This window comes from Suricata suricatta, chromosome 14 (assembly GCF_006229205.1).
Source record: "Suricata suricatta isolate VVHF042 chromosome 14, meerkat_22Aug2017_6uvM2_HiC, whole genome shotgun sequence".
Classification (NCBI taxonomy): Eukaryota; Metazoa; Chordata; class Mammalia; order Carnivora; family Herpestidae; genus Suricata; species Suricata suricatta.
The window spans coordinates 62,176,175-62,192,677 of NC_043713.1; the positions used below are offsets into that span (position 1 = coordinate 62,176,175).

The 16,503-nt window shown below is 47.2% G+C and overlaps 2 protein-coding genes across 4 annotated transcripts in view; both read right to left on the bottom strand.

Annotated features, from left to right (window-relative positions):
• Positions 1–16,503, bottom strand: part of GNB1L (G protein subunit beta 1 like) — a 58,269-nt gene that overhangs the window by 38,131 nt on the left and 3,635 nt on the right. The window contains exon 1 of one of the 3 annotated variants that reach the window (XM_029922167.1): positions 15,924–15,994. The exons of the other annotated variants lie outside the window; for them this stretch is intronic. The gene's annotated coding sequence lies outside the window, so the exon portion shown is untranslated. Of the gene's footprint in view, positions 1–15,923; positions 15,995–16,503 lie in introns of those variants that run through there. 3 annotated transcript variants of the gene reach the window in all.
• Positions 14,031–16,183, bottom strand: RTL10 (retrotransposon Gag like 10). The gene is given in 4 exon segments (XM_029922165.1): positions 14,031–15,295; positions 15,298–15,840; positions 15,843–16,044; positions 16,046–16,183. Coding segments are annotated over 4 exon segments (1,320 nt in total). The 5' UTR covers positions 16,175–16,183; the 3' UTR covers positions 14,031–14,849.

Genomic DNA, 16,503 nt, shown 5'->3' on the forward strand with positions numbered 1-16,503 from the left:
TGTTTTTATTATGTCTTGAGGCACTGCCTTGAGGATAGGCCCAGCTTGCATAGCTGCAAGGCAGCAGTGGCTAAAACTTAATTAGTTTCTGGACTACTTTACAGAGAAAAAGTTCAGCATTGCCCCCAAGAATGGGCCCCAGACACAGAAGTGTATGAAAGAAGTGACTCTGAGAAAAACTTCTGTCTTTTGGGCCAGGGAACCAAGAGAAGGGAATCCTGCAAGAGGGAGTGTGAGTGGGGGGCTGGGGAGGGAGTGAGAATTATGAAGAGGAAAGAGCTAAATAAAAAGGTCTCTTAATTCTGTGAATGAACCCACAAAAGTCCCAGGCTCACTGCTGAGATTCATAAGCCTGGGATGGACTCAAAGGAACATCTCAAAAGGTTTGAAAATTGAAAAGAGATTAAAACCATAGCCCACAAAGAGCAAGACAGAATTGTGTTGCAGTTCTAACTGGGTTGACTGCCTGCTAATACAAAACTCAACATTCTCCAGAGGGCCTAAAGTAATACTCAATCAGGATATGTCTAAAATACAATACAAAATTATTCAACATACCAAGAACTAGGAAATGAGACCAGCTTTCAAGGGAAAAGACCACTTACAGATGCCTACCTTAAGACGATTCATACGTTGGGAGTATCATTAAGGATTTTAAAGCAACTTTTAGGATTATGCTCCCTATGGCAAAGGTAAACACACTTGAAATGAATGAAAGGAAAGTTCTCAGCAGAGAAATAGAAATAAAAATTTTTAGGGCACCTAGGGTGCCTAGGACTGGTTAAGTGTCCGACTTTTGATTTCAGCTCAGGTCATGATCTCGCCATTTGTGGGATTGATCCCCATGCTGGGCTCCACACTGACCACAGAGAGCCTGCTTGGGATTCTCTCCCTCCTCTCTCCCTACCCCTCTCCTGGCTTGCATGCATGTTCTCTCTCTCTCTCTCAAAATAAATAAACATGTTTAAAAAGGTAGTTTACAATATCTGAAACAAAAAAATTCAATATGGAATGGGAGATGACAAAGGAAAGAGCCAATGAACATGAAGATTAACAGAAATTATCTAATATAAAGACAGAAAGAAAAAAAGATTAAAATAAAGGATTTGAGCATCAGGGCCTTGTGGAATAAGAGTAAAAAGTCTGACATTTGTATCATTGAAGTCTGAGAAGAAGAAAAAGAAATGAAGCAGGAAAATTACTTGAATAAATAACTGCCTGAAATTTCACAAACTTGGGGAAAGACAAAAATTTTTGGATTTAAGGACTCAATGAACCATAAGCAGGATAAAACCCACATTCAAACACATCATAATTAAACTGCTGAAAATAATAAAGAAAAATAACTTGACACTGATGATACATACATAGGGATATAATAATCTGAATGAGTGGATTTCCCATCGGTAACCACAGAAGCCAGCAGAGAGTGGGGTGTCTTTAAAGTATTAAAGGAAAAACCCCTCTATATCCAGTAAATTCTCTTTTGGGAATGAGGCAAAAATATTCTCAGATGAAGGAAAACTAACAGAATTTCTCACTAGCAGATATAGCCTAAAAGAAATACTAAATGAAGCTCTACAGCTCAAAAATAATGATAATCAGAAAGAAGTATGGACCTTCAAGAAGGCAAAGGAAGAGAAACAGTAAATATCGGGGTAAATATAAAAAGCAAAATTTCAGCTCTTCAGTGAACATGAATATTATTAAAATGAGAACACTGTCTGGTGCGGTTTTCAGTATGACAGCTATCACATGAAGGCAGGAGGGTAAGGGGACCTATATGATTATAAGGCTTCTATATTTTACTTGAAATGAAAAAAAAAATTAAGAAGGCTGAAAGGTTGAGAATGTACACGGCAATCTCCAGAGCAACCATGGAAAACTTGATATACAACACAAAGAGATACAGCCAAAAAGCCAATAGAAAAATTCAAACAAGATGGGGTGCCTGGGTAGCTCAGTTGGTTAAGCGTCCGACTTCAGCTCAGGTCATGATCTCAGTTTATGGATTCAAGCCTCACGGTGGGCTCTGTGCTGAGAGCTCAGAGCCTGGAGCCTGCTTCTGATTCTATGTCTCCCTCTCTCTCTGCCCCTCCCCCACTCATTCTCTATTTCTGTCTCAAAAACAAACATTTAAAAAAAATTTTTAAAACTAAACAAGAGTATTTGAAAATATTTAAATAATTCATAAGAAGACAGGAAAGAAGGGAGAGAGGAACCAAAAAGCTGGAAGAAAAAGAGAAAATAATAAAATGGTAGACCAAAATAGATCATATTAATGATTATAATAAAAATATATGCTCTCCACATATTAATTATCAGATCCAACATTTGTAAGCTATTTAAAAAAAAAGATCCAACTAGAAGTTATCTGGCAGAAACCCACCTTAAATATAAGAACAAATTCGAAGTAGAAAGATGAAAGAGAACCCCTGTATGTATAATGAGAGGCCGCTGGTTGGAGAAGACATATTAAGACCATAGAAAGCAGACTTCAGAGAAAAGAATACTACCAAGGACAAGAAGGACACATAAAATCAAAGGTCATCAACTCGTCAAGAAGATATGAGTCCCAAATACATACTCAGCTAATATCAGAACTTCAAAATACATGAAGGAAAAACTGATGGACCTGAAAGCAGAAATAAACAAATACGTAATCAGAGTTGGAGACTTAACTACTCCTTAGTAATTAGCTGAATAAGTGGCCAAGAAGTCACCTCTGTGACATAGTTGATATTAAAAGAACACTCTATCCAACAGAAATACACATTCTTCTCAAATGTACATGCAATATTCATCAAGATAGACCATATACCAGATCATAAAACAAAACCTTAAAGAATGAAAAAGAGACAAAAGCATACAAAATATGTTCTTAATCTTATGGAATTAACCTGGAAATCAATAGCAGAAAGTAACTGGAAAATCTCCAAATATTTGGAAAATGAATAATATACTTTTAAATAATCAGTTGGTCTAAGAGGTAGTCAAGAGAAATTAGAAAAGATTTTGCATGCAATAAAAATGAAAAACAAAATAATCAAAATTTGTAGGATGCAGCTACAGTGAGGCATGGAGAAAAATTTATAGCATTAAATGACTACATTTGGGGTGTCTGACTGTCCCAGTTGGTAGAGCATGGACTTTTAACCTCAAAGTCATGAGTTCAAGACCCATGATGGGTGTAGAGAATACCTTAAAAAATGCATACATTAGAAAAAAAGAAAAGTCTCAAATCAATGACCTAGTTTGCACATTAAGAACTAGAATAAAGAGGTTCAAAGTAAGTCCCAAAGCAAACCAAAGGAAGGAAATAACAAGGACAGAGCAGAAACAAATGAAACAGAATAGTAAAGCAACAGAAAAATCAACAAAACCAGAGATTGTCTCTTTATTTTATTTATTTTTATTTAAGAGAGAGATAACATGTGAGTGGGAGAGAAGGGCAGAGGGAGAGAGAGAATCTTAAGCCGGCTCCACTGCTCACTCAGCACAAAGTCCAACTCAGGGCTCATTTCCACAACCCAGAGATCATGACTTGAGCTGAAATCAAGAGTCAGATGCTCAACAGACTGAGACACCCAGGCGCCCTGAGACTGGTTCTTTAAAAAGATTCATAAAATTGATAAATCTCTATCTAGACTGATAACCACATAAAAGGGGAAAGAAAAAAACTATCTTCATGAAAGAAGGATTATCACTCGAGACACCATGAACATTACAAGAGTGGAAAGGAAATGCTGTAAACAACTCAACGCACAAAAACTCAATAACCTAGATGAAATGGAACTTAGAGCCACAGACTATTAAAATGGTTATAATAAAGAAGAACAAAATCTGACAAAACCAAGTGCTGATAGGAATGTGGAGCAAATAGAATTCTCATATGTTGTTCAAAAGGATGTAAAGTGGTACCAGCATTCTGGAAAACAGCTGGGTAGTTTCTTATAAAATGAAATATACATGTATCATATTTCCAACAATCCTACCCCTAGGTATATATTCTACAGAAATGAAAACTTATGTGCAAAGAAAAGCCTGTACATGAATGTTTACAGCAGCTCTGTTCATAGTGCCCCAGAGGATCATCCAAAGGTGAACAGAACATTCTTGAGCAATAATAAGGAACAAACTATTGAAAAAACGCCACAACATAGATGGATCTCCAGAGAATTATGGTGAGTGAAAGGTTACATACGGTATAAGCCTAGTTATATGGCATTCCAGGAAAGTTCCAATGAGGTAGAGAGCACTGATGGCAATGGCTTGGGGTCAGGGGTGGGGGGATGGGCTGCCTACTGAGGGGGAGCAGGAGGAAAGTTCTAATGTAATGGATCAGTTTCTGTGTCCGGATTGTGGATGTGCTGGTGTGCACAGACGTTATGACTCACTGTATGTAAGTACATTTCATAATAATGATGATACTAATAACAGATATTCATTAGTTCAATCTGGTATAATAAAAGGACTGAAGAAATAAACAGGGGAGAGCAGACAAATCTTGCATGCAGGAAAATCCCAACTAATTTGTATAGATATCCCACCCTCAAGGATGTGGAGCAGAATTCCCACCCCTGACACCGGGTTTGCGCATACTGACTTCTTCCTTCCTAAGAGGACAGTCTACAAAGGGAGAGAGAAGAGTAACTTTAACAGAAAGGAAACCTGACAACCACTACTGTGGCCAGGTGACCAAGGTCGACATCGACAGTGATGTCATTTTGACAGCATGTACCATTAATATGTGATGAGATGGCACTTTACCTTTGAGGTCTGGCTCCCAGAAACCCACAACGTGTCTAATTGTGAGAAAAACCCATAACATATCCTAGCTGAGGAATACCCTACAAAAGACCCAACTGGTACCCCACAAAACTGACAAGGCTATAAAAATAAGGAAAGTCTAAGAAACTGTCACAGCCCAGAGGAAACTAAGGACACGTGACAACTAAATGTAATGTGATGTCCTGGATGGGAACCTGGGGCAGAAAGAGGACATTAGGTAAAAACTCAAGGTATCTGAATAAATTGGGACTTAAGTCCATAATGATGTACCAATATTGGGTCATTACTGTGACAACTGTACCTTGCTAATAATGTAAGATATGAATAAGAAGAGAAGATGGCTCAAGCATGCACTGAGTCACTGCTCTCGGCCATTTTCTGAGATGTTATTTTTTTTTTTAAATAAAATATGACAGATGATACTGTGCTGTTTTTTCTCAAGCTACAATTGATTTGATTTACCACTAACACACTATGAAAACCCAGTTTCCTGCTTAGACTTTTCTGGCTTAGGGCCAATTTCTATCTAATTCTACTTAGGTGACTCTAAACAGATTTAATGCCAATTTTTAAGTGCTTATCTCATTTAAAATAATACACCATTTTATTATGGTGCCCTAATAGATTTAAATTCATTTAGTGTCCCTAATACAAGGTAGGCAAATTAGCCAATGACTGTTACCATCATCATCCTCATTGTCACCCTGATTACTTCTAGAAGCAGAGAAGCATGCCAGGGAAAGAAGACTGTTCTTCACCAAGCTGACCAACTCATTCTCTCCTTGAAGTACAGAGCCTTCCTAGTGGGAAGCTTCTGAATCGGCTGGTCCTTCAGGCTGCAGGAACAGAGACCCACTCACTTTGTACCTCCCAGGCTACACCTGGAACCAGAAAGATGCTCTCTGGACAGGCCCATCCTGAGTGCTACCTTGTCACCCTCCCACCTTCCTGATCAGGACAGACTACAGCAAGAGTCCCAGAATTGGCCCCTCAAAGCCACATCACAGACACAGAGACTTGGGCAGTCTAGGCCAGGCTACTGGGAAACTTCCAGGGCTGCTGCTTCACACCAGGGAAATGGGGGTCTGACCACTGCCCTCCATGATCTTTGAAATGCCGGGAGTCCCAGGGGAGTTGGCAGGTGCCTATAAAGGCAACAGAAGCCAGCCTACAACTTAGGACAACCCCTTTTCAAGTTGTCACCCTATTATTGCTGAGGCCCCTGGGGGTCAATGTCCCTCCATGGCATTGGCTCACCACTCAAGCCAACGGTGGGAGCAGCCCAGTGAGTGATGCCCGGGCCCCAGAGGGGTGTTCCTACCATAAATAAGGCCAAGGGCACAGTCCTTTCTAGAGAGCCCAGACCTGCCCGTGTCAGCTTTAGGAAAGCATGTCCAGATAAGACAAGGGAAGGAGCCAAGTCTGCCAGGATAGTATGCTCTCTATCCCGTTACGTGCAGCTCATGGCCACAAAGAACTGGACACACTCCCTGGGCCAAAAAAAAAAAAAAAAAACATTCTGCACCTCCCTGCTTGGGCCCCCTGGGCTGCTGGGCACAGGCCCAGGGCGGGTCGGGCCAGCCCTGGCACCAGCCCAGCCTGCACCCACAGCAACCCTCCCCAGCCCCAAGCCAGGGAGGCAGGTTTGCTGGGGTAACTCAAACTTCACAAAGAAGCCATTTCTGGAATGGGGCTCCGTTTGGCTATTCCGAGTCAAAGGCGCACTTCATAGCTCCTTTCCAAACCCCGTGCATTGTCAGGGCCCTTTCCCCTTTGAAGCCTCGGTGAGTGATTGAAGCGTCTACTTTCTGAGGGGCAGATAGCACTGGGCCGGTAATCTGACTCTAAGCCCGGGGATAAAGGTAGTTTGTTTCCTCTCAGCCCGTCTGTCAACACCTTCTCAGTAATTAGCCCTAATTATTACCAAGGGCCAGCCTCCCATTCGGTTATTAAATCAGAAATAGTATCGTGGCTGGGCATCTGTCAACGCCCGACTGGCGACCTTGGATTCATTGAATCCTCTGTCAGTATCCGTGGCTTCAAAGATGCAGATCCCGGGGAGGGGTTTGGGGGACACAGTGCGGCCAGCCCTGCCTGGGAGGGAGGGTTGAGGGGAGGAAGGACAGGACCAGGAGCAGCCCTGCACACTGTGGGCCTCGGAGTCCAGTGGGGAGGTGGGAGCCGGGCACCATCCCTACACCCTCCTGCCCCCTGGGGAGCAAGTGTACACCCTGAACATGGCCATCTCCACCTCCCAGATGACTGAGGGAACACTGTGTATATGGCATATGGGTAGGGGGGTGTAAAGCATGCCTTCCAGCAGCCCTTCTCCTCGGGGACCAAAGGCCAGTCCCAGGCCTGTTTGTTTCTGGCACAGCCATCTCCCAGGAGCAGCAGGTGGTGGTGGCCTGAGACGCAGCAGAGCCTCATGCTGCCTGCTCGTTGAATGTAGGGGTAAAACAGCCAAGCCCCAGGGCCAGGAACCCCTTCTGAGCATTGAGTACAGCCAGGACATCTCCCCCCGGGCCACAAAGCCCACAAACAAGATTTTGGGGACAGCTGTAGAAACAGGCTTCTGTGACAGAGTCAAGAGTGCTACACTTCTGAAGGCCGGGGAGGGGGATACACTGACAGCCACCTCCATCCTGGCCTGAGGTTTCTCGTTCCATCCAAAAGCAGCAAGTCACTTGCTCCATAACTTGGAGAGCTGCTGCCCCAAAGCTCAGGCATTCCTGACTCCTCTGAAGGGGAAGATTGACCCCTCAGGCAGGAGTGTGCCGGGCCCCACAGGAGCTCCTTGCCTACAGTCCACCGCAGCAGCATCCCACACTATGTCTGGACATTCACCCCACCAGGTCTGCAAGCAGCCCTTCTGGAAGGGCCCTGCCATGTTTGGAGGAGAGGGCAACAGAAGCCAAGTTATAGCCACATCCCGTAGGACCTAGCTCCTTCGCTGGGGTCCGGGCCCACGTAGTATGATGGGTGCCCAGGCAGAGGTGAGCACAGCCCTGCCACCAGCATGCCCGTTCTCCCCTGCCCAAAGCACAGCCAAGTCCCTGGTAAGTGCTCTGCCAGTGCTCCCACGCTGGCAGGGCCAAACTGGGCTGGGGGCAATGGGAGTAAGCTTCATGGACAAAGCCACAGTGACATCTGACAACCTAGCAGCTGCAGTGTGTGAGGTGTGAATGATCAGTGTGCCCCAAGACCAGCAGGGGCTTCCTGAAGCTGGACCACTGAGGCCAGCAGTTGCATACTTCTCCTTGGGATTGGGGGGCAGGCCAACCTTGCTGGACCAAAAGGAAATGCCAGAGAGGGGTGCTGCTGGGCTGCAGGGCAGGCATGCCAGGCAGGCAGGGCCACTCCCTAAACAGGCACCTCTTGCTGCAGCTGAGGATGCCCATCACCTCCAGGAGCAAGTCCAGGGAGCTTGGCAAGATAGCAGGAAGGAAGTCTCACTCGGAAGCATTTTCAGCCAGCCTGCCCCCACGAACTTACAGACAGGGTGGGAACCCAGCCAGCAACAAGCCAGCAGCATTTTTGTCCCTGGTGAACACACGGGAAAGCTTGTTGTTTTACAGGAAGTGTGACCATTCCCATGCACCAGTGCCAGCCTCCAGGGCCTACTTCCACCATGAGATCTGGTCTGTAGTGGCTAGGTGCCTGGGGCTCACGACAGCACCCAGCCAACGCTCACCCTGGGCATGGAATGGGGGCCAATCCCATGGGCTTGTACCCACGCAGCTTCTGTGAATCTGATCCCACTTGAGGAGGGGTCCTTAACCACGATGGTGGTGATGCATTTTTTGACAGGGATCCATGTATTTGCTCCTATGACAGATGCTACCTCAGGCAGGGGGGCCCCCCTCCCCTACTCAGATGTGCAAATAACATGCCCACAGATGCACCACATGCTCACAATGGGCTGTGGGGATCTGTGCACACACACATATTTAGATACACACGTTTACACATGTTCACTTATACTAACAGCTGCTTGATGGAAGCCTGGGGCAGGAAGGACCAGGGACAGTGAATGTAGTCCCAAGGGACCTGCTGCCTCCAAGCACAGGTGAGGCAGAAATTCTCTCCATCACACAGGTAGCAAAAGGAACTTTGAAAAGTTCAGCAACTTGTAGGGGCCAGAAGGGGATGGGGGTGCAGGACACGATGACAGGGACCAGGAGGCCATGGTGGGCACTATGAAGTGGACACCTGGAGCAGGATGTGAGCACAGAGGCAGAGCTGCACTGGCCCTGGGTTACCCTCCAGGCCACCACTACTCATGGCTCCCATTTACACCTGTATTTCCAGGGAAGGAACATAGGGTCTTGCTGGTAGAAAAGCTGCCATCCCCCAGGGGACAGCACAATGGATTAGGTACCTGGCCAACCCATGCTTCCTGGATTCCCCTATCCTGTAGGCCCTCACAGGCTGCCCAACTCCCTACCTGTGACCATCAGAAAACCATGGCTATGGTGCAGAAGTGTCAAGGTGAACAACACTGTGCACTCAGGACTTGATGGGGCCTGAGATGTGGCACTCCCAGTGGCCAGCAGGCATCCCTGTGCTGACTACACAGCACCTGTCCTTTGTCATCTGTGTGGCAGAGCGTGGGCGCACGGTCGGCCCAGGCTCCCTGCTGCTCAGGCACATGGGAGAGAGCAGCCCAGGATGCTCCTCTCCACTTCTGGTGGCTGCACCTGGCAAGTGGATGAGCAGCCACCACCCACAGGCCCCAGCCCTGGCTGTGCACCCTTGAGGCCAGGAGAGAAGGAATGGGCTGCCAAAGCCACCTGCAGGCCAAGGACTCCTCTCAAGCCTGAGACTGTCAACACTCTTGTAACAGAGATCATGTCACCCATCTACAAATGAGGAAAGCACAGCCCAAAGAGAAAGTGAGCTCAAGACTCCCACTGTCCAGGACAGCACGCTTAGCCAGGCAGTCCACCAACATGACACCCCCAGTTTAAGAACTGACCATTGCTGGAGCCAAGCAATGGACATGCCACCTCTGTGTTTACAATGACACGTGTTTTTAAAATTAGACAAGGGTCGCCTGGGTGGCTCAGTCGGTTAAGTGTCCGACTTCAGTTCAGGTCATGATCTCGCGGTTCGTGGGTTCAAGCCCCACACTGGGCTCTGTGCTGACAGCTAGCTCAGAGCCTGGAGCCTGTCTTCAGATTCTGTGTCTTCCTCTTTCTCTGACCCTCCCCTGCTCATGCTCGCTCTCTCTCGCTCTCTCTCTCTCTCTCTCTCTCTCAAATAAATAAATAAATAAATAAACAAAAACAAAACAACAAAATAAAACAAAGAATAAAATTAGACAACTTAAAGAATAAGGTGTCAGGGGTGGGGAGGTAGTGGGAATGTTTCTCTACCAAATAATGAAGACTCACTATAAAACTAGACAATTGGTGGGGGATAGACTGCACCAGAGAGCCAGGTGTTTGAGAAAGATGGCACCATGGACAGGATGGGCCAGAATGGCATCCTGAACCTGACGCTGGCAGGTCTGTGCCCCATGGGAAAAGGTGGGATGGGGTCCTCTACTGGTCAGAGTAGAATAGGTCACACTGGAAAACACAAGCCCCTAAACTCAGCAGCTCCACCCATCAGATTTCCCCACTCCTGCTACACAGGTGGGCGCAGGGGCCCTGCTCATCACTGGCTTTCTGATGGCCACAGCAGAGTCCTCTGCACGCCACACCATTAGTTACAAGCTAACTCAAGAGTCGGTGTAAAAGGCAAACATTAAAACTGGGAAATATAGGGTAATGTCTCTGTGCCTTCCAGTATGCACAGATTTCTGAAAGAAGAAAAAGAACTGCCAGACGTTACGAGGCATGTGTTGCTGCCGGGGCGTGGAGAGGCTCTGCACCCAGCACTCAGTGATGCTCAAAAGGGTGCTCACCACAACAGTCTGAAATTGCAAAAATGAAAAACAAGAAATCCATCTTGGCCACTATTATGGGTAAATTGTGCTCCCCCCCAAATCCTGAAACACTTAAGTTCTAACCACCACTACCTCAGAGAGTGACTGTATTTGAAGACAAGGTCTTCAAAAACATAATTAAGGTTAAATGAGGTCAAATGGGTGGCCCCTAATCTCATATGACTAGTGAGTGTCCTTGTAAGACGGAGTTAGTGCACAGGACAACCATGTGAGGACCCAGGGAGAAGATGGCCATCACAAGCCAAGGGGACAGACTTCAGGAGAAACAACCCTGCCGACACCTTGATCTTGGGCTTCCGGCCTCCAGAACTGTGAGGAACACATTCTGTAGTTTAAGCCATGCAGCCTTAGTAAGCAGGCATCTTCCCGTGGGTATTGACGCAAGCCTGGCCCCACTTCAACGATGGTTGTACCGCTGAATGTCATGTTCATCTTCTCCATTGTGACAGCCCCACCCCACAGGGGATTAGCCGCTCATCCCTCAGAACTCAGGTGTGGTTTGGCAGCTTCCTTTGGCCATGGGAATGGAAAAGGAGGGACAAGTATCACTTGTGATTCACTGTGGTCTTTGCGTTGCCTCTGTGGTTGTGGAGAAATGTGTCCAGTGAGTTCCTATCAGCACAGGTCTTCTGTAACAGGCAGAGGGCACCCCAGCTGATCTGTGACAGGTAAGTGGTGGAATGTGGGAGGTTTTTACTGCAGCACAATCTGGCCCATCCTGACTGACATGACAGACAGCAGCTCTATTTACCTTGTTCCTTACTACTGGACCAAGGGGCTGTTTGTAGTCTTGCTGTTAATGCAGTGACTACCCACTAGGTAGTCCAAGGGCTCACACCACTGCATGGGTTTTATTTTATTCAATCCTCCCAATACCCTATGAGGTTAGATGACACCAAGGACCTCAAGCTGGCAAGTGGAGCTCAAGTCCCACTCTGACGCCCCACACCAAGGAATGAACAAGTCATCTGCACGTAGGCAAGTGATCAGGGTCTGCACGCTTAGAAATGTTATGTGGGTGAATTGTAGTATTTGATATTCTCACCAACAAGAAAAGGCCCATTTCTCCATGCCTTCAACAATTCTGGATACCTAGAACTTTTAAAATCCTGGGATCACAGGCAGAAAAAAAAAATCACCATATTTCCCTGTAGTACTTTTATGATTTTTCAAATATTGAAATCTTTAGTCCATCTGGAGTAGAGCCTGGCAGAGTGAAGTGGGTATCCAGTTTTACTATTTTCCAGATGGCTAACCAGTTGTTTCAACTCCTTTTAGTGAATAATCCATTTCACACCCATTAATTTGAAACAATACCTTTAAGCATGAACTCAAATTCCTGCATTTATTTGGCTTTATTTCAAAGTTCTCTATTCTTCTCTGTTTATCCATCCACACCATTTCAAGTACCTTCATTGCTGCAACTTTATAAAAAGTTCTGTATCTCATAGAACCTTATCCTTAATACTTCTTGTGTTAAAGTTTTTCTTGGAGATATGTATGTTAAAAACCCTTCCACAGTGCTCATAAATATCCTATCTTTAGGAAATAAAATCTCCAGGTATTTCCAAGGCAAGTAAAGGACAGACCTGATGATCTGGTAGGCAGGCCCAAGCACATCAGCTGGACCCTGAGCACAGCCAGAAAACACTGCCAGACTGTCCAGGACTCAGGAGCACCTTCCTCCATCCCCTATGTGAGAGCCAGGAGTGACAAATGGCCAAAGGCTCCTCCTCTCATCATGCACAGTAGGGCCTTTTCTCCTGGCTTTCTCCTCCCCGCTCAGAACAGGAAAGGAGTGAGATCACTGCATATGCCCAAAGATCGGGCACAGCATTGGCTGGCAATGAAACTATCACTTTGCAATACCATATGCACTGTTTATCCACAAGGCCAGGCCAGAGCCCTCTCCCATCTTCTCCTGATCCCACCCTCAAGTGTCCATTGCCACTGAGACACTGACCTCCTTTCTTTTCCTTTGTGGCAAGGGCTCAACCATAATAGGAGACATTTTCCAAATTAAAATACAGGTCATCTAGTCTCTCCACAGATCCTCTTGGGCCTACTTTGGGAGACAGGACCCTCAGGAGAGGTATGCCAGACTACATACCAAGCCTGCAGGAAATATCTGGGGCCCAAGGGAGAAAAGGTCCCCAGGGCCAGAGGGGCCAAAGGAAAATGGCCATCTTGAGCTGAAGGAATTCATTTCAGGTCCACTAAATATAGATGAGAACGGTGGCCTGCCCAGACGCCAGCAATAGTGCAAGTGTCAACTAAGTGATTGGGCCATCATCCCAGAGGGTAACTCCAGGTTCTACTGTCAGAGACACCTTACCAGCTCAAACAATATCGCCAACAATATCAGACCCATTGTCAGGCCAGGGAATGGGAAGCAGTCTGATCTGGGTCTACAAAAGGAGGGTCCAGACATGAGCAATAGTGGAGGGGCAGCAGTGCATCTGGGGCTGGGCTACAACGTGCAGGGATTTCCCACACTTGATCAGAACCACAACTGCACAGTGATTTCTTCCGTGGGCTTGCTTGTTTGCTTTTCAGGTTATATCAACTTCCCACCTATTTCTAAGATTTTCAACTCTTTTATTTACAAGCCATCTGTGCCTTAAAATAGCTCACACATAAAACCATGTGAACCCAGAACCTTTTTAAGTGATAGTTACTAAATAAAATAATCCCAACAATGTATATTTTACTTAAAAATTGTTACCAGATGTTTGTTTTTTCGCTAAAACAGTTTTAATACCAGTTCATGCTTCCACTTTATTTTTTCTTCCTACTTTCCAGGAAAGTGTTGTTTCCAGCTGTAAAACTGAAGGGGCTTGACATTCTTGCCTAATTGTTCCTCAGGGTAGGGGTACTATACCCATCCTGTGTTACACTTGGCTTGAGGGAGCTTCTGAGCTTAGTTCTCATTATTAGAAAACCCATCTTGTGCAGAACGGATCTTTCTTCATTCCAATCCTCTGGTCCTTGGCCTCACAGCTCTGATCTGCTGCCTGCTCCTTCACTCCAGCTCTAGGAAATCAGTTTTCAAGGCCACACTCCAACTGCCAAGACTCCCATTCCCACCTATTCAGCCCAACTCATTCCTTCAACCAGATCCTTCAATTTTCAAAGCCCCCACCTACCGGAAACCACACCTGCAACACTGAACCTAGAGTGCTCATTGTTAGGGCCTAGCCTGTTCTCAACAGAACAGGCAACAGTGTTGCTGTCAACAAAATAAGGGATCTGCTCATCAGCCGCCACCACACCACAGGATCAGCCATGGATTTAACACGTTTAATGAGCACCAATTGTGTACCAGGGACACAAAGCTGATCAGGATGGAGCCCCTGCCCTAAAGGCTCACAATCTACCCAAAGACAAAAGTCATTTATAGTGTTATGGTTTAAGTGTTGAGTCAGCAATGCCTAACATTGGGCAGGGAGACAGGGAATCCTGAAGAGCAAGAAGTGGGAGGACAACATGGGCAAAGGCACGGAAACACAAAAATTCACGCCAACTTCTGAAAACGCCGGCTGTAACTACAATGTTAATATGCAGAAGGGGGAAATGCTTGGAACTTAGTTAAGACTGGCAAGGAGGCTTGTATCCCACCCTCCTAGCTGTCCCAGGCTGCTGGTATACTCATAGGGAAGCATCTTTCTCTGCCATCCCAATAGTACTAAATGATCAAAGTAGTCACTTCCTCCATGCAGCCTTTCTCAAATTCTACCCCAGAGGGCAGAAGTCACAGGGAGCCAAGATGTGGAAGGGGGCCTAAGTAGAGATACCATCCAGGGACAGATCCAAACATGGCTGGCATGGCAGACTGAGTCCAGTCCCCAGCCAACATTGAATGAAGGGTCTGGGGAGGGGAATAGTTATGAAGACATACAGATTATCTGAATGGGGAATGCTGTATGGAACTCTGTCCAATGGAAATGCAGCTGAGAGCCTAGTGAGAGGCAACCTCTGGGTGACTGGAGAAGTCAGAGAATGAGGGGCACATGGTAGAGCTCAATATTCTGCTATAAGAGGAGGTGGGGCGATGAGGAGGACAAGGGGGCTGTTAGTGCTCAGACAGGGCAGAGCCCAAACAGGCTCACCTCCAAGAAAGCAATAAAGCAAGTGGCCCAGCAGTAAAGCAAGTGGATAAGGCACGACCTGGCACACTATGGCTAGAGTCATCTGGCAAGCCACTCTGTCCTGCTGGGGCACTGTGGGGCTTCTCAGCTATGCCAACCACTTCATCACCAGGGGCACTACTGCCTCTGCCTGGGCTGTGTTCAGAATCCAGGGCTGTAGGGTAGGGAGTAAGAGAAACTGCTAGCTCTCTCAGGGTTTCTGGGTATCTGCCACCTGCTGCCACCTTAGGGTGGGTACCTAAGGATGCCTTCTGGTTTCCCTCTGTCTCGGAAACTTCCTCCTTTGTCTTCTGCATTTCTGGACTCCCTAGTGGAACTGGATCTGGTTTCTGGGCAGGTGGGTTAGCAGATCCTGAAAGTGCAGGGACAGGTGTGGGGGCCAACTACCCTGGCTGGGAGGAGCTGGCCCCACAGGACCAGGATCAGTACTGCATGCAGAATTAGACAAGGTGGGGGACTCCACAGACCCAAGGCTGCTCTCCTTGGCCAGCTGCTGCTCAGGGAGACCATTTCTGGACGTAGAGTTGGAACTTTAAAAATCAACGGTGGCCACAGCAACTGGGACAACACCCATGTTGAATACCAGGGCCTCCGAATACCTAGCTAAGTATCACCTAACCACAGGCAGCTGTGGGGCCACTGGTGGCTAGCTTGAGGCGGGGGCCAGGGGACAAGGCACTGCAGCATGGTACTCAGCAAAACTGTTCGGGTCTTGAACGACATCCTCGAGATCCTGGCAGAAGAGCTCATAATCATCAGGAAGGGGCAGGTCCCCGACGAGGTAGGGGGCTGCTCAAGCCCAGGCTTGGCCGGTCAGGTGCCCAAGAATCTCATAGACATGGCTGAGGTTGTCCTGACAGTTCTCAAAGCAAAAGGACATGTAATCACCCAACTAAGTCCAAAATCGGTCCACAAGCCATAAGAAGTCATCAAAGGTACCTGGTTCCAACTTGGCACCTAGTGGAAGTCCACCCTGAGGGGCCATGGGCTGGGCATGCACAGAGCCAGGGGTCCCCTTTCTGTGGGCTTACCACCAGGAGCACTGCTGGCCGTGCTCTTCTGCTCCATGGTCATATGCACATACACAGGGTCCCCACAGCAGGGCCACTCAATCCAGGGATCCACCGGGGGGGGGGCATATATGACCCCCAAAAGAGATCTGGTCCATCTGCTGTCAAGTGTGTGTGTTAGCGTCACTGGCTGCTGCCGGGATGGGACTGCGAGGGCCATGCCGACAGTGCCGGCCACAAGGCATGCTGGGAGCAGAGGGGAGCTGCCACATGGACTAGAAGAGGAAGGGGGGAAGAAGAGATGGTGCAGCGGGGAGGGTGAGGACACAACAGGACAGAGTTGGGCTGAAGAGGTGTCTGGCAAACCCAGATGTTCCAGGCAAGTGCTGAGGGTCAGAGGAGCTGACAGCCGTGGCCTCAGAAGAGCTGAGAAGAGCTGATGGGACTGTCAGATGCAGGCCACCATCCAAGGCAATCCTGTCCAAAAACAAGGTGGGGAAGAGCGGGAACTAGGCCCAACCATCTCCACCGTGCAGCAGGAGGCGGCAATATGCAGGCAAACCCTAGGTATCCCACTAGGAGCGTGAGTGGAAGGAGGACC